At 38.8% G+C, this 21,927-nt stretch overlaps 1 protein-coding gene across 1 annotated transcript in view; it reads left to right on the top strand.

Moving 5' to 3' along the window:
- The window catches only part of FAM135B (family with sequence similarity 135 member B), a 194,708-nt gene that overhangs the window by 130,851 nt on the left and 41,930 nt on the right, over positions 1 to 21,927 (top strand). The window contains exon 7 of the mRNA XM_082753173.1: positions 8,552 to 8,678. Within this exon, the coding sequence (XP_082609299.1) occupies positions 8,552 to 8,678 (127 nt within the window). The remainder of the gene's footprint in view (positions 1 to 8,551; positions 8,679 to 21,927) is intronic.

The raw sequence follows: 21,927 nt of genomic DNA, 5'->3' as shown, positions 1-21,927 counted from the left end.
ATGGATTTGAAGGGTGGACCATCCGGTGGATAAGGAATTGGCTCAATAAATGTTGATCAGTTAGAGTGGGTCCAGAGGAGGGCTACAAAGATGCTCAGAGGGCTGGAGCACCTCTCCTATGAAGAAAGGCTGAGAGAGCTGGGGCTGTTCAGCCTGGAGAAGAGAAGGCTCTGTGTAGACCTCATTTCAACTTTTCAGTAAAAGGGACTTATAAAAAAGATGGAGAAGGACTCTTTACTCAGATAGATAATGATAGGACAAGGGGGAATGGTTTTAAACTAAAAGAGAGAAGATTTAGATTAGACTTTAGAATAAAATTATTCACTGTAAGTGTGGTGAGGCACTGGCACAGGTTTCCCAGAGAATCTGTGGATGCCCCATCCCTAGAGGTGTTCAAGGATGGGGCCTCGGCTAATCTGATGTAGTGGGTGGTATCCCTATATATGGCAGGGGGGTTGGATTAATATGATCTTTAAGGTCCCTTCCAACCTAAGCCATTCTATGATTCTATGATTTATTTCTACACATATTTGTACACTTATATCTAAGATAAAAATTCTAGACATGCTCTATAAAGTTCACAAATTATGTGAAGTTGAAATTTACTTCTGTCTTGAAGTTGTCCTGGAAAACAACTTTGCCTGAAACACAGATATCTGATCACATATCCCCTGTGGACTCAGCTTTTCATATTTTATTAGATCTGTTGGCAAATTATACATTCTTCTCCAAAGTTCTTCCGTGTTGCCTGTATTTGAACAGAGCAACCTGTAGGGAAAACAGCAGGATAGATTCAGGCCCTTCCCTGCTGGGTAATATTCACCTTCAAAAAGCTCCCACAGTGCAAAACTTGCCAGCATGCCTCCATTTACTCCTATTTATTTTTTTTATTTTATGTTTTTGAAAATTAACATTTTGCTATAAGTGTCTGTCCTGGTTAATAATTCCTATACTGTAAATATTAGATTTGGTACTTTGAACCCTTCACTTCTTATAGAACTGAGAAAAAGTGAAATTCTGGATTGTGGAATTCTTTTTAGGACCGTGCATGGAAATTTTGTGAATCGGCTTTTCCAATGATCATACCCTTCAGCTTTGTAATGGGGTCCTTATTCATAGCAGATGCTAATGGCTTTATGCATTTCCTAAGGAGGTGAGAGCCTGGATAAAAAGTTGATGAGGCAGAACTAGAGTCAATTCAACTCCGTAATCCCCCCAGCAATCGTATTGGTTCCAGGTATGGGATGATGAGGAACAAAGTGGGATTGTCTTGGTCTTCAATTCCTCTCGTGGCTCTCTGGGCAGCTTTATCGCTTTGAGATGCTGCTGCTGAGCAGCAGAGAAGGAGCTGGGTAGCTTTGACTTCTCCTTACAGAGCACCAAGCTAGAGCTTGGTTAAAAATTCCCACTTTGACATTTAGGGTCCTTTGACTTTTCAAAAAAACACCCCACAAGCAGTTAGGGAAGCTGGACCACTGGAGGCTGAGTCCAAATTTTTTGTATTTCCAGGCAGGGGTGCAATAATAAGGGACAGGCTGGAGAGTTGGCTGGTAAGAAAACTCATGAAGTTCAACAAAGGCAAATTCAGGATCCTTCACCCCAAGGAACAACCCCAAACACCCATACAGGTCAGGAGGTAACCTGCCTGAAAGTAGCTCTGCAGAGGGACCTTGGAGTCCTGGTGGCCAGCAGCCAGCCCATGAGCCAGCAACGTGCCCTGGCTCAGTATCCTTGGGTGCATTCAGAAGATTGCCAGCAGGTCAAGGGAGGTGATCCTCCCCCTCTACTCAGCCCTGGTGAGGCCACACCTATAGTACTGTGTCCAGTTCTGGGCTCCTCAGTACATGAGGGACATGGAGCCAGTCCAGAGGACCTAAATTAGACAAGGCAGTTGGAGAAGAAAGGTGAGGAGGATCTCCCAGTTTGGACACCAGTTTTCTGTTTTGTCTTTTGTATATATCAGTTAGGTTTCTGGCCTGAGACATTGACTTTTCCTTTAGCTCCCTGTCATTGGCTTTGCAACAGGCCCCGTTTATAAATGAAATGAACAGTTTAGCACAGCATCAGTACTTAGAAAAAGAACTTTGCTCCAGCTTCGTTCAGACCTCAGTAAATATTTCTTCTTTCCTTGGGACACATCCATCTCTGTGGTGTGCAGATCTACTTAGTTTCAGGCATGCTGCATGCTCAGTTTCTTTCTTATACTGGACTTCTGTAAGAAACAAATAGCAAGAAGCATGGTTATGTGCATCATTAATTTCATAGACCTTTTGGCCACTCCTTCCCAAGAGGAGTTAGCATAAATTATTGTTTATAAATATATATATATATAAATGCCCTACGTGTTCTATTTCCTTTTAAGCAGCATGGCCAGTAGGATCAGACTGTCACTTCTGCTGCAAGTTTATCCAGGGACATCACATGATTTGTACTTTCTTCCCTTGAAAGCTTTTGGGAAATTTAAGTGCTGCATTTCACCACCAGACTGGTACTATCTGTACAGATTGGGTCTCCCCAAAGCCATGCTTTGTCTAAGGATCAGCTCACTTGATGGCCGCAGCATCTGCAGTGTTATTTGCTGTGGCTCTTGGGCTTCAGCTGAAAACATTTTCAATCTGAATGAAAAAAAAATAAAAAGGCAAGATTTGAAAATGCTGCAAATAAGCGAGTACCTCCTTCACAGGCAGCTGGCAAACCTGATTTCTCTTGTTTGCATAAGAAAGGGATTTAATTTCCTCAGCTGTTTGGATTCTCCTCAATTTTTATCCTCTCCCCCAGCTTCACACCTACATCTATGTGAAAAGCAATGTAGACTTCAGAGTTGTGACTTGTTAACATTAAAATCTTTTTTTTGCCCAAATCCAAATCACTGAATAAGAAACAGTAAATCTTCATGGTGGCATCTGAGATGGGGAAACAATATAGCACCCCTTTTGCAAGCAATGAAACCACGATGCAGATACTGAATTTTGTAGTGCCCTGAGCTTGCTCTGCTGTGGCAAGAGGAAGCACAATCAAAGGGACATTGAGTATTTAAAGGTTTCAGCCCTGACCTAATTCAGCTGTGCTCCACTGCACTGAGGAATCAGGCCAACCCTGGCCATCCTTGAGTAATTTTATCATGACTACAGCCTTTTATTCTCAGGCATCCCCCTGTTCCTTCGAAGCACCATAACTGATATATCTGTGTGATATACATGCTGTTCTACCCTGTGCACCTCAATTCTGGGTGCAGACTATGCAGGTCAATTTTTCTACAATTGTGAGTGTAGCTGGCACCTACTTATGGGCAGCTTATATCTGAAACAGATGTAATCCTGGGTAGCAAAGGTCATGACTTACTTTTCCAGTAATCTGTAGAAAGAAAATTGAATATTTATCCAGGAGAGAGCTATTGCTTCCATAACTTGTTTATTAAATAATAGTTTCATATTTTTTTCTCTAAGAATTCTTGCATAATAGCTGCATGATTGTTCCTCTGAATTTTGTTTTATTTGTTACTATTTATTATGCATCTGCAAAGAGAAACTTCCACTTTGACATGCTATTCTCTTGAGCTACCAGCCAAGAAGTCATTTAAGGAAAACGCCTGACTATTTTTGAGTCAAGCTTTCATTAAAACAAAACTAAAGTAAACTAAACCAAACCACATAAATAAATATCACCACCTGACTTTGCCTGATTTCAAGTTTTATAGCAGCTAAAGTTAGGTTCAGGGCAACTGAACCAGCATTTTCCAGCAATCAAAATCACTACAGGTTTCAAACCAGTTTGCACCCTGACTCTATTTGGGATCCAGGCACAAATATCTGTGTCCATTACTAATGTGATTTTAATATTTCTTAACAGCCTTACCCAAGAATGTCAGAATATTCTACAGTCACTCATTATAACCTTAGTGAAACTTGTGTAAGATAGCTAGGTGAGCACAGCCTGCAAATATCCAACTGTTATTCTCACAAAACAAATAACAGATCACCCATGTATTCTATGGCTGTATGCCAGCAGTAATTTGCCACAAATAATTTGCTATATTAATGTTTTGAGTTAAAACAGTAAGGGAAATTGGTGTTGTGCAATGTATATTTTCCTGTCTGTGGGAAGCAGAAGTTTGTGGTGAAATGCAATGTGGTGCTGCCAGTGGAAGATGTAGTTACGTTAGAGTTTTATATATTGTTACCACTATGGAACTTGCTTATAGTTTTCATTTTTGAAATCAGTGATATTTTATCCATAAAAGACTCAGGGAAAAAAGACAGAGTGATTTTTTTTTTTTTTATAGAATGTGGCCTAAATGGGATGCAATTTCCCTTCCTGAACTTCCACTCTGGTTCAAACAATTTCTTGTAATTGTAAATGTGAGGGTGCTTGTTTTTTACAGTTTTACTAATTCATATGCATGATAATCTTTTTTTTGTGAATATTCAGACTCAAATCTGATAACAGATAACTTTTTTCCCATTCTGCTAAAAATTACAAGTTGTGAAGCATTTAAATTTAGCTTACCAAGAGAAAAAAAAAGTCTTCATCTTTAAAATAATGAATGAAAAATTAAATGTGAATAAAAGAAAAAATAAAACTAAAGTTATTTCATTTGGGGGGCATTTTAATGGCAAATAATATATTTTATTTTATTAAAATGTCCTAAAGCATTTATTCTGAATTTCTTCAATAATGCATCTAATTAATATTTATCAATGACAATCCATTCCTTGTGCTAGGGAACTGTCATCTCATTTATATGTTAAAGAATTGTCCACAGAAGATAAAAACTAGGGAATTTAACATTTTGTGCGGTGCAAGAACTAAAAGGTGCCATATTCAATTCTGTAACGGCAGGTTCAAAACAAGCATAAAGTGCAGCACATATTACGATGTGCAATTAATTCCAAAAAGTTATTAGAGAGGTCAAAAGTAAAAATCAAAAAGGCATGGACACAAATTAATGGAAGATAACCATGACTGCTGGAAATAGTTGCCTAAATATAACCTCTGAGTCAGAAAGTTCGTAAATTTTGATTGCTATTAGCAGGCAGGTTATACTACTGGAAAAACGGGGTTTTTCGAGGACAGTTCATTATTATATGTGTCCATAGATAGCTGCTGAAAAAGCTATGAGACTCTTCTGATAGATAAAGATATCTCATGATTAAAATAATCAAAAGAACAGTTCAACAAAAGCTAAAATAAATTGTTTCTTTCACTGAAAATAATAATAGTGCTGCACACATGTTCATTTACTTTGACATACACACATGAACTCCTTTACTTCTTTATCCTGACTGAATAAAAGCTAAGGTTAGCATATAGGATGAGGTTCTAAATGTTGATGTTAGATTAGTTCTATTAAGTAGATGGTTCAAAAGGACGCATAAATAACCAGGGTTCAATATTCATACAAATGAGCATGGTTTCTGGAATGAATGGAAAAAAAAAAATAAATACAGTAAGCAAAATATTAAAATAACCTGCTTTTTATTGCTAATTAAAATTGTCCTCAAGTTTTTTGGACTCAGTGCCTCCTTTTCAGTACAAACCCGCATTTTGAGGGCTCAAAGCCTCTTTTAAGGACCTGCAGCCTCTTTTCAGGGTCCAAGTTCTCATTTCAGAATCCAAAATATCATTTTAGGATGTCAAGACTTCTTTTTTTTTTTTTTTTTTTTTTTTTTCAGTACAACCCCAACTCCCCATTTGGGCCCCAAGGTCTTGCTCTACAGCTTCCTCATGAGGGGAGCGGAGGGGCAGGTGCTGAGCTCTGCTCTCTGGGTATAGCGACAGGACCTGAGGGAATGGCATGAAGCTGGGACAGGGGAGGGTCAGGCTGGGTGTTAGGGAAAGGTTCTGCACCCATGAGGTGGTCAGGCACCCCAGGGTATTGATGATAGCACTGAGCCTGCTGGAGCTCAGGAAGTGTTTGCACAGTGCTGTCAAGACACATGGTCTGAGTTTTGGGTGATCCTGTGTGGCGTGGTAAGTTGGACTTTATGGTCCTTGTTGGGTCCCTTCCAACGCAGTATTTTCTATGATTATGTGCTTCAGAAGGCATTAGGGGAACCTCAACAATCTGTAAGCCTTCCAGTTAAACTTTTCCTCAACAGACAGATGACATTTTGGCAGGTTTCCCAAAAACGGTTTTTGTTTTACAGTGCTATGTGGGATCAATTTCCATAAAACCAACAGATTAAAATCCCTTCTCTGCTGTAAAAGCAAAAGATAAATAAATAAAAAAGGCATTAAAAAGTGCTTTTCTCTCCCTTAAAACCTTTGAAAGCTTTGCAAATATTCAAATGATGAGTTTTTCATGGGCAGGCAACATTTGTTTAAGCTTCTCTCTGATACCACAGCAATCGTTTTTTATTTCTGCTTCCTGAGCCTTTCCAATAGACCAGGGCAGACAACATCACCCAATAACAGCTGAAATTATTCTGAGCAGCATTTATCTCTTGGCTCTTCATAATTGCTTTAGTTTATTTATTTATTTGTGCCTTAAATTTAGCATGTAGGAAATAACATGGAAAGACTTCCTGCTGCTTAAAAGCAGCCAACTGGAAATTTCTTGGATCACATCAATTAATATACATAAACAAGCTCAGATATATGCAAAAGCTTTCTACACCATCCTCTCCCTTATGAGATGTTCTTTTTGTCAGTATATGAATGCCTGAGGATATATAAAAAAATAGCAGTTTTGACTTAGAGAGGAAGCAGGGATTTGTGATCAACCTGAAAAATTTCAGTTCCTGATTTTGCTTGATATTAATTTTCTGTTCTTCCAAAAGTTACTGAGTTTCTCTTCTTTTCAAAACCTTATTTTTTACTAAGTCATAGGAAGTATTCCTGTACCTCTCTTTTGTTTTGTGTCCTTACCATAAGACACCTTTAATTTGTTGTGTTTCTGTACAACAGCCAACACTCACATCTGTCATTAAAACTGAAAAAACTGTAGAACTGCATGAAGTATGGCTGATCTGAATTAACATGGACACATGATACACATCGACATAGGGGAATAAGGCTGGAAAGTTCTGGCAGGATGAGTAACACTGCCCTGTAGCCTTTGTTACTGGCACTTTATGGTTTTAATTTGTGTGTGTTTATGTGTTCCCTATCTTGGAAGCTTTTGTTCTTCCAAGGACAACAGGTCTCCTGAACAGGAGTTATTTGGGATAGCTGGCTGGGGTACAACGTCTCACAGTGGATGGTGATCCCAGCCTGAAAGCTATAGCACAAACTCAGTGGCATTACCTCTGCATTGATTAAGAACAGCAAATTTGGTGGATTTTTTTTTTTTTTTTTTTCTGTGCAGTTCATTATTTCATTTCCACTTTTGTTTGCATGCTTTTTTTAAAAACTATTATAATTGCCTGCATTAATATTTAGACTCAGTAATTTCACTCACTGTGTTCTCCACAAATAGCCTGGTTTCTCTCTCTAAATCTTGATAAAGTTTATGTGCAGCACATTATCACAGGGACTAATAGTGGAGTTTATCTCACCTAACCTTAGTTGTTTATGAGACAGTCATCCTTGCCTCCCTTTATAGTCCACAATTAGAAGTAGCACTTCGAGGGTGAGATTCATCTGACCTATTTGATACGACTACTTTAGAAGAAGATGACTCACCCCTTGGATATGTCTATTCCTCTTCAGCAACTATAAAGGCAGCCTACATCATTAATGAGGATGTGGACATTGGGTCAGATTAATCCCAAATAAGATCCCTAGCTATGAATCATGATTCTGGTGGGATCAAGGCTGAATAGGCTCCAATAAAGGTGTTCCACTATTAAGGGGTTCATCCTATAAGACAGGAAACATGCAGATATGGTCAGAAGGGAACACTGTAGCCATGAGTCAGCACTGAGAGGTAATGACCTCAACAGTAAAACAACTTAAATCCTGTCAGGTTTCTGAGGAAGGTTTGAATAAGAATTAACTTACATTTCATATGGGTATGGGAGAACATGTCCAAGAAAACAAACTGCTCCCAGTAAAAAGAAATGCAGGTTTGTTTGTTTGTTTGTTTGTTTTTCATTATAATTCTAGAGGTTGATGCCCTGGGACAGTGAGAACTGGGACCTGTGCTTCCAATTAGTACTAAAAGATTTGGATGAGCTATGAAGGATATTGATAATTAACATAGATAATGGATAATTCAAACAGGAAGGGTGATATGGTTAAAGCCAAAGAGAAAGTTGCCTCATCAATCAAGATACAAGCTGATGAGAAGTTGGATGAGAGTGTTATCTATGTAGATGGAAAGTTTGTGTTGTTGATATGTTAGTCTGGAAAAAGATCTGTAAGACAACAAAGGAAGGACTGAGGATAACACACAAGCAATTGGACTGAATGCCAAGAAATAAGGCTCCATTCACATAATTTTAGCCAGTACATACTGGACAATGTTCATTTAATGAGGGAAACATGGTGTCTGGGCTTATGGTGTCAGCTTGAAATAAATAAACAAATAAATACCTGCATTAGGAAGGAAAAGATTCTTCTGTAACATTACTGCTCTGATTATTTTTATTCTCATTTCTTCTTCTTTTAGTTTTGCTCGTCCAGGGAAAGGATCATGGCTTGGTAAAGGCAACCTGGATGCGGGACCAGACCAGTCCAGTATGTCATTAGAAAATCTAGTGTTTGGAGCTGGCTACTGCAAACCTACTTCATCAGAGGTAAGGAGGGTGGGACCATAATACCTCACTTCCATTTGGTCACACAACATCTGTGTTATCTTGGAAGAATGTTTGTCTCTAGTACAGAGAGTTTCTTTAAAGAAGAGCCCTTCAAACATTTCTGCATGAACTACCTGGCACTTGGATACACAATTTGTGGATGTTCAGACCCCACATATACCAACCATCTCAGAAAAATTCGGGATGTGTGGATATTCCCCTGATTAACAATGGACTTAAAAGGTTGAATTCACTTAACTAGATGTCTGCTTTAGGGTGAAATTCAGTAAAAGATCCTTGCTTTCCAGGCAGAGGAATTGAGTCATTATTAAGGATGCTGTAATTAGCAGCAGGTCAAAGCTGGCATCAGGAAGGAAACCTGGAAGGGTTTATGTCTGAAATATCAAGGAATGAGTACTGTGTATGTTGCTGAAGGGATGTTATGTACACTGCCTTACTCAAGGCAGATTTCTTAGTTAGTGTTTGCCTTTGATCTTACTACTTACTGCCGGGGATGAGCAGAGCTTGTTGTGCAATTTTTAGTACAAAGTTGCTTGTTTGGAAAATAATGAATAATTGGATTCTGATTGGAGGAAAGTGCTAGCTTTGGGGTGTTTCTTTTGTTATTTATTTATTTATTTTGGTCAGAAATATTTCCTCAGATCTAGAAATATCAGATCTAGAAATTCAACCTAGAACACTGGAATCATCACATTGTTGGGAAACCCTGATTCAAAGATTCTGATTAACATGCTGCCCTCAACTTCCCTCAAACTTTCCTGTGAGAGCTGTTCTCTTCTACATAAGTATTAAAAACGTGCTAGCCTAAGGCAGTTGGTGGAGAACTGTCTGATCTGATGTTAACACTACTAAGTCATGTCTTCCAAGTGTCTCTTGAGTATGAAGTAGAGGACTCTTACCTTGACATATTATCTCTAGGTCATACAACCTATTTTACCTCTTTGTTCCTCATAAAACATGTGGATCCATCAGAGAGCTAATTTTCTTTATAGGTCCATAGACTGACTGTACAAGTTCTCAGCTAGTTTATGTACTCAGTTTGCTTTTTCTTTATTGAAAGTGCAAGTTACTGCCTTCATTTCTAAAGAAAGTTCATATCAATCATCAGCTCCTCTTGCCACTTACTGTCTTAATCTTCTGCATTCAGGCTGCTTAGGTGCCACTGCTTTGTGATAGATCATGAAGGCTTCTCATTCTGTGCTTCCAGCTTCTCAGGGAAGAGACTAATTAAATGCGAGCAGTTCTGGTCTGTATGTGTGCAGTTTCCGTAGCTCCCCACAACTGACTTCTGAACACCAGTGACAGTTTCCTCCTCTCTCATCTCGACAGAGAAGTTATAATAATTGAACCTGTTTAATCCTTAGTGTTTGTTGTTGTTGTTTGATTTGTTTTGTTGTTTTTTGTTTTGTTTTTGAAACCTTCCACACATGTCCAAGTCACCTTCCCCTTAGTCACTGCACCAAGCCTGTCTGAATTTAAGAAGCAATTGGACTGTGCACTTAGTCACATGGTCTAAACTTTTGGGTTGACTTGTGCAGAGCCAGGAGTTGGACTTGATGATTCTTATGGGTCCCTTCCAACTCAGGATATTCTATGATTCTATGATTCCCAGCAAACAGGGATTTCCTTTCCTCCATTCCTCCCTTTCTATTCTCCTCCTCCCTCCCTTTTCTCTCTATATATACAGAAGGATTTTCTTGAACCATGGCAGAACACAGAACAAAGTGTCCTTGTTTTTCCTCTCTACTGTGTTTTCCTTTCAAGCAAAGTTAAAATATCAAAGATATTTCTTATTGATTAGTGCCTTTTGTTGTTAGCTAAATATGAAGGAAGATGCTTTTCTGATAAAGAAACCAATAGAGAGCAATCTGCAGAATGAGAAAATGTGCTAGCAGTTTCTCAAGCTCTCATCAGCTTTTAACCTACAGTCATAAGATAGGTATATAAATGTTTAACAATGATATATAGTTATATATATAAATGATTAACATAGACATCAAGAGAAATATATCAATGATTGACAACATTCAAAATGCAATCATATCTATTGGAGGCTTGGGAGATCTAGATCACAGACCCATGAGCTGTGTGTGACTGGTTTCTCTCAGGGGCACCTCAGTTCCCAGAGGGACTGATCTATTTTTCTTCCCATGTGAAAGCTCAAGGAGTTGATTTGGGTGTTACGTGTTCTGTTTCAGAACAGCACACAGATTCACTCTTTCGTGTGATCTCAGCAGCTATATGAACTGGACACTGAAAAATATTGACAGATTCTAAACCTACAGAGGAATAAAAGCGAAGTGTTCGTTGCAGAACTGGCACTCACACCTCTGGGGTTTTATGCCTTCCTCTCTACCATACACCTCTTCCATATCCACTGCTGTCAGGCTGTTTCAATGACATTGTAAAATTGTGTATTCCATACTTGTGGTGTTATCATCAAGTTGAGTCAACAACATACTGCGGGTTAAGAATAGGGAAAGGAAGGGAAGGGAAGGGAAATATTAGATTTAGAGAACTAAACTTTTGTGAAAGACTCAGCATTTCCCTTTTAAGGAAAAGGCACTATGTATTTTATTTTTAACTCCGTCTGAAATTAACAGAGGTTCTCTATCTCATGCTAGGTAAAAAGGGATCACATGTATCTATAGGGCTGGTGAATTTGCTAAGACCTTTCTCTCTTTTTCCTTATTTGTGTTTCAGTAGTGTTTTTTTACAAACAACACTTGATTATCTACAAATTTTAGGCATAGCATACATTTGGTTTTTACCAGTTTAAAGCTAGAGCATTTGATATCTGCTGTACAGTATTTCACATTTAAAAATGAAATTAAAGAAAAAAATATTTAAATTAATTTTGATTTATACTTATTCCATATAACTGATCCAAACAGCGCAAATATAGCTCAGATCAAAATTTCTGCCTTAATTTCTAATTTTAAATTTAAACCACTTTCTTTTGGTCTCAGGCTTCTGTTTTTTTTGGAGTGGGACAGATATGAAATGCATCTCTCATGCCTTTGTGTGCTTTTGTGTGGTTTTAAAGGAACAGGAGTCCTTCAGTGTCTTGCTTATGCAAATGGTGACTAGTTGTGATTGGAACTCCAGCAGATGTCCACCACATAATTATTCTGAAATAGTAAGAGTTGATGTACTGTTCCTTATAAGGTATAATGACAAGTATCTTTAATCAGTGTGCTGAGGGCACCATTTGTGATAATTACTGATGAAGTCTTTAATCTTTAGTTGCCTGAAGATAAATGGCTGATCTTTAGAAAGAACTGTAAATGATTTCCTAGCTCTAGCAGAAAACATGCTAACTAATAATGTGACACTAACTGGTTTCTTTAATCACTGGCATGTTTCTTTTCTGTGGCTCTTAGTGTTTGACCTGGCATATGCAGAGTACAGCAAAGCAATGGTCTGCATTATGGTAGAGTTCAAAACAGGGATTAAACTGGGATTAGGCATAAAATGCGATGTTGAAAAAAATTATCTGTCTTTTCACTTTGGCTTTCACTGTCATGAAAGCATCCAAAGATTCCTGTGAGACTTCAGCCAGGGTGGCGATAGAGTTTTCTTCTGGAGAAAATCCGTTTTGAAAATTGATGGAATTTGCAATGGAAGTTCCATTTTTCATCCCTGTATTTTGCTGTTTTTCTATGGCATGTATGTATTGGACAGAATTAAACTGCTACATCCTACATGTATTTACAAATTTACCTGTTTCTCTGCGTATTGCTGTGAAAGAGTTAATCACACCTAGAGTTGTGCAACTAAAATAAAGTTTTATGTAGCTAATTTAGAGTAGCTGTAAGTAAAGTGATAAAAGGCATACTCAGTATGGAGAATTTATTTTTCTTTCATAGCTACGATTAAAGTTATATACAGAAGAATTTATTAGGCTTATTATTTATTATCAACTGTAATGTCTTACTTGGGGGCTGAAATCCACTGAAGTGGCTTGTACTGTCACTCATTTGACCGACATCCTTCCAATTAAAACTTTCCCTTTCTACAGATTTTAGCATTGATTTTTCAAGGTAGTTTATAGGAGGGGGATTGAGACAGATGTTTCTTTCCTTCTGCCCTGAAACAGAGTACACAAGCAGCAGGAAGAGCCTTTCTATGCTTCAGTTTGGGAAGTGGACTTGGCTGCTCCCTTCCTTTGGTAGAGTGCTCTATAATTCAGTTTTTCCTTCTTCTCAGTACTTTTCCCAGTGGTAGTTTGTTGAAAAATTATCTTCATATGCCCTAAAGAACACTACAATAATTCCCACTGACTGATGGTGAGAGAGTTCTTGAAAGGAGACCTAATCAAGTCTCATAGCTTCTGAGCTGACGGCCTTTCCAACAGGAGCACAAATGCCAACAACAGCACAGTCGAGATCCATCATCTGGAAACTAACTCTTTGCTATTGGCAAGTGTCCCAGACAGCAGCTCACGGACTGGGGAATAAGAAAAGAGATTCCCTCTTTTTCCAACCACTTTGTCATGTTTTGTGGAAACAAATCCTCGAGTGACAGCAAAAGCTTGTACCTCTGTTCAAAGCGACCATGCCAGTCGTAATGACCCAAGAATCAGTTTCACAGCTAATATGAATTATAAGTTTTGGTGCAGTGCTTGAGAGGAAGACTTGGAAGTGCAGTCCTTTTGGCATCAGCCTGTGTACAAGCACCTCTCTCTGGTCCAATGGTCTTACAAGTTCTCTGAGGATCTGACAAGCTTCAACAATGTGACAAACAGAAAACAAGGGGATGAGTGAACAGAGATGGGCCAGTGTATGATTCTCAAAAGCCTTTCCAGTGAATACCAATTGTCAAAGCTTTAGCCAGTATAGACAAAACATTTTTGGAGCTTCATGGATAAGATAAGAAAAAAATGTAGAAGTCCTTTAATACAAGAACAAAATCCCCTGAAGTTGTCTGGACTTAAACATATGTTTAGAGTCTGTATTTCAGTGTTTTGATGGGTGGCAAAAAAATAAACAATTGCTGGGTAGAATGCTTGAAGAACAGTAATGCTGTTAATGCTTGAAGGAAGGAAGGGCAAAAAGTTGGAGTAAAACCGTGAAATCAGAACTACTGTATTTGCAATCTATCACACTTAGTTTAGCGTTCAGTTTAATTTGTTTTTCTAAATCAAAGAAGTCCTGAGCATAGGAGTGTTTGCCTGCACAGAAGTTAAATAGCCTATCTGAATCAAGCTGGCTTTAGAGAGAGACTTTATCACTTATTTACACTAAATGATCAGATGGCAATAGCTAGGAGAGTTGAATTCAGCTATTAGGTACTTTGGCAAATGTGACTAGGGCTTTTATGTTCTTCCTACTTAATGTTCCTGATAACTCTAAAGAAATTCTTCAGCCAGTAAATCTATTACTACCTTAGTAATAATTACCACTTTGACTGCAATGTTTGCATTTCAAGTGTATGCTTTTGACCATAATGATACCTTGGTATGCTAGGCTCAAGACTGCTTATATAGTCTGTAAATGTTAATTCCTTAATTTGGAAGGAGGGTTTGTGAGAGGGAGCAGAACCAGCATCAAAGATTACTTAACTTCCAGTAGTGGGCCTGCAACAAAAAGATTTTCAGCTTCTGAATAAGAATTGGCCTGAAATGAGCTGAAAATAAAGGCTCTTTTGTCAAAATGGACTCTGTAGATCTGGGGAACCTGGGTGGGCTGGGATAAGTAGAACACAGACAACAAGGGAAAATGATGGTTGTAGAAGTACTGGGACTGTTTAAGAAGACTGTAGAAGACTGGGGACACTTTAAAAACAAACAAAAAAAGCTAAACCAAAACCAAACAAATCCATATCTCCGCGTCTTTACATAGATGAGAAATGTTTGTGATTATTCAAGCAGTGAGTCATATGGATATCTGAGAATCTATGTCTAGACATTTATATAGGGTAAGCTAGACACATTCAGTATGCCTGTAAACTTACGCTGCTTCCATCACTGGCATAAATCTGGAGAAATCAATCTTCCAGGCAGTCTCATTTTACAGTAGTGTTTGCCTCTGCTGATCCAGCAACACAACATGGTATTTGAATGGGGCTGGGTGCACTGATGGTGTCTGTTCACTGAGACACTACCATCTCTAGGTAGCTGGCTGTGTCATGAAGTGTGTTAAAGAGCTGCAGTATCTTTCACTCTGCACCCTCTGACTTCCAGTAGGACAGGGAGGTTGGAATCAGATCATCTTTAAGGTCCCTTCAAACCCAAACAGTTCTATGATTCTATGATTCAACGTGAAAGAAAAGTCCATGAGGAGAACAGAGGCCATTATATGTCTGCTCACTGATGAACCCCCCAAGAAAATCATTATCATCTCACAGGTTTCTTGTTAGTTCTTGGAGCAATCTGTAACTCCTGTTGGAACCAGCTCTAACTGTCATTGGAAGAAAGTGTTGATTGAAGCAAGGGTAAAGGCCTCATAAACAGGACAGAGGGGTTCCTCCAAAGCAGTGTTGAGTCTTGTTCCTGGGGATGGTAAAGCAATGTTTCTGCTCTATATATTATGCTTTATTGTAAACAGATACAGGTTGAGTCTCCAGACCTACCAGTCAACCTCCCCTTTCTCATCTACTAAACTGACTAGAAATATTTTATTTAAAACCATAAAATGAAGGCCTGCAGAATAAATGGTAAACTACTCATGGCTCATGAAATTTGATTGTCTTTAAGTGTAAATGACTTGAGGGCTGGAATATGTACTATGCATAATACAGGAGGTATCTACTGAGCTAGGAAAATGAACCTGTGAAAATATAATACTTATGCAAATTTATACAGGTCCAGCTATTCAAAAATTCCCTGTTTTGTTGCAGTAAATTATACCAAATTAATATAATTGCCTTAAAGTAACATACTCAGGAAAGTTTCTGATTAGCCATTACTTCTGTTTCAGTGTTAAAATAGAAACAGTGGATTTCTGAAATGATAAAAAGGCCAGTATATTGTTTTATAATTGGCTTTGCAATTTGAGGTATGTTTGCATGCATGTCAAAGAGGTATAAATGATTCAGTGCCTGAGTATGTCATAAGTGAAGACTTCAGAAATGCAGCATAATGATAGCATTAGGCATTGAGTTGTTTTTTGGAAGCAAAAGGCATAGAAACCACATCCCTCTATGTCAAAGAAAACAGAGACCAGCCACATAGCACGTAGGCTCGAGCAGAGCAATTCTTGTGAAGACTAATTATTTGCAAGAAGGAAGGGTTCTGCAGCCAGGGCTGTAAATAATTCTTTTGGGGTGTAGTTGGTTGAAATAAAGTAATACTCCAGAAAGAAAAGGTTTTGAAACATTGCTATGAGAAAAATTCAATAGATTTCACTTGGTCACTTTGAAAACTTGAACTATGTGAGTGATGGAATTCTCAGAGCCATAGAATTATCTTCAGCAAAATAGCTGGGAAAGGAATGGAAATTTATTTACAGCAAACCTTGGAGTAGGATCTTGCAAAACATCGTATGTTCATTGTTTTTCCCAATACAAAAACAGACAAAATTCCATGAAGTCAAAAAGTAGCATATTTAGAACTAATAACAGAATTTTTACCTACAGTTTTATAGACCCTATTATAGCCAGAACAACACATATCTGGAAGGTGCTTGTGTGATCTTAGGAGGTTCTGCCGTGATTGTGAAAATGACTGCACGTTCTTCAAAAATCATGGCACTGTGAGGAGTGCTGCATAAACCAGTATTTGGGCATTTTTAGATTTTGCCTAAAGGCATGCAATTTCTGAAATTGTCAGAGCTTAAATTTGGGTTTTCTTTTGGTTACATCTGTCTCTCCTGTGAGTATTTGGCAGTTAACTACAGCTGGTTCTAAAACACAAGACTTTTTGGGCTTCAGTTCTGATCCAGTTTGACAGAGCATATACAGAACAGCATATTTTGCCCACACCTTTGAGGGAAAATGAGAAGTTGACTGTGAACCAAGTAGAAAGAAGGGGATATGCAAGAACATTTGGAAATAATAATAAAAAATAATAATGCTATCAAAAGAGACTTGATTGCTTCCCACCTGCTCATGACTCATAGGAACCTACTTGGTAATGGCGTGACTGTGTAACAGACTGGAAGAAATAATAAAACAAAAAATTTGCCTTAGTAACAAAATGTTAGACTGCTATGTTAGACTGCTAAAAAAATTAAAAAAAAAAAATAAATAAAAGAGGAACCCATAAAGGTTGAAGTAATTTGTCACTGCCAAATGGCAAGTAGATATTTCCTCTTTAGCCATTGTTTGACAGTGTTTCTAATGTTAAAAGCTGCCAAGTTTAAGAAGAGATCTGTAGTGTTGTGATTGTTCTCATTTGCATCTGCATTTGTGAAGAAGCTAATTAGCCTGCATGCAGCAATAGCCCTGATTATGGAGATTTCCACACTGAACTCTGGGCAAGTAATAAAACCTTTGGGTGGGCATAATTAGCTCTATCTCTCTTTTCTCCTCTAAGACTCTGTGTAATTAAATACTAAAATGACCTACTGAGAAGCTATTTCCAAATATCCATTATAAAGTCATTTCAGAGTCCAAGCAAATGGAATTAGAAAGAGAGGATCCAATGTGATTTCCAACCATAGAAGTGGACTGAAAAGCACATGGTACAAATCATAAAAGTCCTGTTCATAGGCAGGAATGACAACATATCACAGATCCCAAGAAGATCATGTCCCCGGTCCCTTTCTATTAAAATAGTACACAGGCTTTGTTGGTTGCTTATTGTCAACATGTGGTGTTGCAAGACAGTAGATATATATTCCCCACAGCTCATACCAATGGGTCTCTGGGTCTTGATTAAAGCATGGTTCAGACCTGTAGCTTCATAAGGATGTAGACAAATGCTGTAAGGCTCAGAGAACCTGTTCCTCCTATCACTGTCTTTCTTCTTCTTCTTCTTCTTCTTCTTCTTCTTCTTCTTCTTCTTCTTCTTCTTCTTCTTCTTCTTCTTCTTCTTCTTCTTCTGCTTCTTCTTCTTCTGCTTCTTCTTCTTCTGCTTCTTCTTCTTCTGCTTCTTCTTCTGCGTCTTTGTCTTCTGCTTTGTCTTCTGCTTCTTCTGCTTCTGCTTCTGCTTCTCCTTCCTCTTCTGCTTCTGCTTCTCCCCCTCCTTCTCCTCCTCCTCCTTTCTTTTTTCTTTTTTTTTTTTTTTTTTTTTTTTTTCTTATGGCAAGTTAGTGCTCTACCACTGGAAGTAATTACCTTTTCCTCCATATATGAACATACATGTACTTGTAGCTGAGTAATGTTTTACTTTAAGGGAGTAGCAAGGTGCAAAGCGTCTGTCCTTTTTAGGTTTAAAATGCCAGCGTTGTGTGCTGCTGTCTCAAGGTCTTACTGCAACTCTAGCACAGTTTCTTGTGAAATTTCACAAGGCCCAAGATAAGTTTTCATTGTTATGCTCCGCTGAATAAACAAAATCAAATAGGTTGCTAGAGGTGGACTTCTGTAATGGAACCACTATGTTGATTTTATACCTCCTCTTTGATTATAGCCTCCTTTTCTCTAGACTAAACAAGCCAGTTCCCTCAGCTGCTCCTCAGAGGACTTGTGACCCCACTCCATGTGGGGTCCCTCCCAAGGGATGCCATCCTTCCCAAACTGAGCCTGCGGGGCCTGCCCAAAGGCAGCAGCTCTTCAGGAACTGAACATGGCTCTGTCCCACGGGGTCCATCCCCCAGGAACAAACTGCTCCAGCACAAGTCCCCCACAGGCGGCAGCTCCCCCCAGACCTCCTGCTCCTGCGTGGGCTCCTCTCCACGGGCTGCAGCTCCGGCCCGGGGCCTGCTCCTGCGGGGGCTCTCCATGGGCGGCAGCCTCCTCCAGGCCACATCCACCTGCTCCACCGGGGGCTCCTCCATCTGCTGCAGCGTGGAGATCTGCTCCATGTGGGACCCATGGGCTGCAGGGGCACTACCATTAAACCATGTCCCAAAACACCACATCTACACATCCACACAGATGATAGGATCACTGAGTTCAGTCTACTACCTTTGTGGGAAACTGTGAAACAGGCATTTATTACAGTAGGTTGGAAAATATTTCCCATAGGAACACCTTTTCTGCATCCCATTCTTTATTGTTTCCTATATTAGACATCATTATGGCATGCCATTTTAAGTTAACTGATTTAGGACATGGTTCTTTATCTAGCTTCACAACATGAAGAAGTTTAAAGTATGTTTTAATTCATATCTGTAGTTCGTTAAGAGGGTATACAAGGTCTGTTGTGGTGCTTAACTGATAGATCTTGACTTGTTAAACCAGAATAATCTGATAACTCGCAGTAATTCTTAAAACTACCTTAGGAAAAAAAAAAAAAAAAGTCTTTTATTTCACTATGAACAAGGAAATTCTTTCTGAGTTGACCTAACATGTTCCTTTTTCCCAGTTCTGGCACTGAACTGTAAAATCAATTATTCCCATAGCTCTAGTCACATGTGAACAGAGATTCAGGCCTGAAGTCACTCTTTCTCTGACAGAGACTGGCACTGTTTAATAGAGCCTGACATTTTTAGATAGGAAGCTGTGGTTCCCACTATTGCTTTTATTCAATAAACAGCATTTCAGTGACCATTTGCTCGGGCTCTGTGCATCAGAAAGCAACACTGAGACAAGTTCTTTGGTGCATGCAGTATGATATAAGTTCTGTATGTTTAATAGCATATTGTGCCAAACGCTATGAGAGAAATGTCATGTGCAAGAGAACTGTTTTTCAGTAATACATTTGCCAGCTCCCAGCCGGTCTACATGCCAGTACACAAGTAGACTCAAGTAATTCTGCTACACTGGCCTTGGCCACATATGGGGAATGATCATCTAGGTGTAGACAGAAGGGCAGGAAATATGTCCAATTCCACCTTTGCCATTCTCAGGTGTGCACATCAGAGCTACTACAACCCTGTGCTCATTCAAAAACTCTTCCCCTCAGAAAGCTAACACCAAGCTAAAGCAGAATTATGCCAGCTAACATCCTTTAAAAGTTGCTCAACAGATGCTTTTCTCATGGCAGTTTTCTTCTGTAAAAGAAAACACAGAAACTTCTCTCTTACCTTTAGATAATTCCCTTCCCTTCCCTTCCCTTCCCTTCCCTTCCCTTCCCTTCCCTTCCCTTCCCTTCCCTTCCCTTCCCTTCCCTTCCCTTCCCTTCCCTTCCCTTCCCTTCCCTTCCCTTCCCTTCCCTTCCCTTCCCTTCCCTTCCCTTCCCTTCCCTTCCCTTCCCTTCCCTTCCCTTCCCTTCCCAACCTGCAGTATGTTGTTGACTCAACTTGATGATAACACCACAAGTATGGAATACACAATTTTACAATGTCATTGAAACAGCCTGACAGCAGTGGATATGGAAGAGGTGTATGTTAGAGAGGAAGGCATAAAACCCCAGAGGTGTGAGTGCCAGTTCTGAAACGAACACTTCGCTTTTATTCCTCTGTAGGTTTAGAATCTGTCAATATTTTTCAGTGTCCAGTTCATATAGCTGCTGAGATCACACGAAAGAGTGAAACTGTGTGCTGTTCTGAAACAGATATGTAACATCCAAATCAACTCTTTGAGCCTTCACATGGGAAGAAAGAATAGATCAGCCCCCCTGGGAACTGAATGCCCCTGAGAGAAACCAGTCACACACAGCTCGTGGGCCTGTTCCTTGCCACTAGATCTCCCAAACCTCCAATAGTTACGACTGTATTTTGAACATTGTTGACCCACTGCTATATATATATATCTTAACAGTGCAGGTTAGAAACTGAAGAGAGATTGAGAAAGTGCTAGCACATTTGTTTATTCAGTAGATTATTCTGTACTGGTTTATAATGCATTATACCATGATAGTAGGGGAGGTAAAATTGCTTGTTTCCCTCCAGGTGCTATGAAGGGAAACTAGGATGATTTTCTGAGTTGTAGATGCTTGTAGTCCAAATATAAAATGGAGATATTAATCTCATTCTTCTTATGTGAGCAAAGTGGGAGATGTGTTAGAGCTTTGATAATTGCCACCTAGGTAACTAATTGTAATATTTTCAAAACAAAAGCACTCAGAGACTATACAATATTTGGGTATACTTATTCATTTAGTATCAGGCAGTACATGGTAGTAGTGAAAAGGATAAAATTCCTTCACCAGATGCTAATCTGTGCAAGTACATAGCATAAGACCATCTCCACTGTAGCCAGAGCAGCAGCTGGACATGTCCTTTCCTATTGCTATGTGTAAAAGTTGTGTCAAAACATTTCTGATACTTTCTGTTGTCCTTAATGTGATTTCTAATGGTACAATTTCCTTATGACTTTGAATGGTCTCTCTTATATGCGTTAGTGTGTACATAATGTGTGGGAGAGACAAAAAATATGCTAACAAGTTTCCTTTTAAAACCTTACTGATTTTGTTTGCTGCCTGCAGTGATGTGTTAAAACAAGGCAGTTCTTCAGCTCAGGGGTCCTTGTTTGATCACAGCAACAGGAGTGGATTTGCTTTCCTTATCTGTTGGTAAGCAGCATGGACTCTATTTAATCAGAAAGGACAGGGTACTAAGGTCCTTTTTGATATCTGCACTGTGTTATTTTGCTTAGGAGGTCTGCATTCACACCATATATATGTGTGCATTTGTGAATATTTATAAATATTAAATTTGGAATTACATATAGAAGTAAGCTTTATATATGTATATATATATATACACACATGTATATCACTGTCTATCTAAACTCGCTCTCTCTCTTTTTCTCTTGACACAAGGATTTATGTTCACATTTTTTGAAAAATCAACCACTGCTTTTTCCCATAAAATAATTATTCAGTACTTCTGTACCATCTCTTAGCCAAAGGATACTTCAGAAAGCTTTGTGAGTGTTCTCTAAACCAGACTCTTAATACCTACAAGATGAAGATATGGATTAATGTGTCATTTTCATACATACGTCTAATGGAGGGAAAGGGAGGCATATGACTTTTCTTGTGCCAGATGATTCAGTGCTCTTGGAAGAAGTATGCCTCTTGTCAGACACCTGCTCTAGCTTTCATAAGACGTCTTCTCCAGTGCTTAATTTACTGCTAGAAAAAATATTTTATGGCTTTCCAAAGTGATGTATAACCCTAGAGTTCAGGTGGATAAAACAATTTTTTTTCCTTATTCATCTTCAGCAGGTTTTTTTTAAGACTTCTTTGTATGTCTTTACATGAAGAGCTGTTGTGATGCTGCTGAAGATATGTTAGGAT

This window comes from Aythya marila (genome assembly GCF_965140915.1).
Source record: "Aythya marila genome assembly, chromosome: 2".
Classification (NCBI taxonomy): domain Eukaryota; kingdom Metazoa; phylum Chordata; class Aves; order Anseriformes; family Anatidae; genus Aythya; species Aythya marila.
Note: the sequence above shows the minus strand (reverse complement) of the source record. Positions and strands in the feature narration are given on the sequence as shown.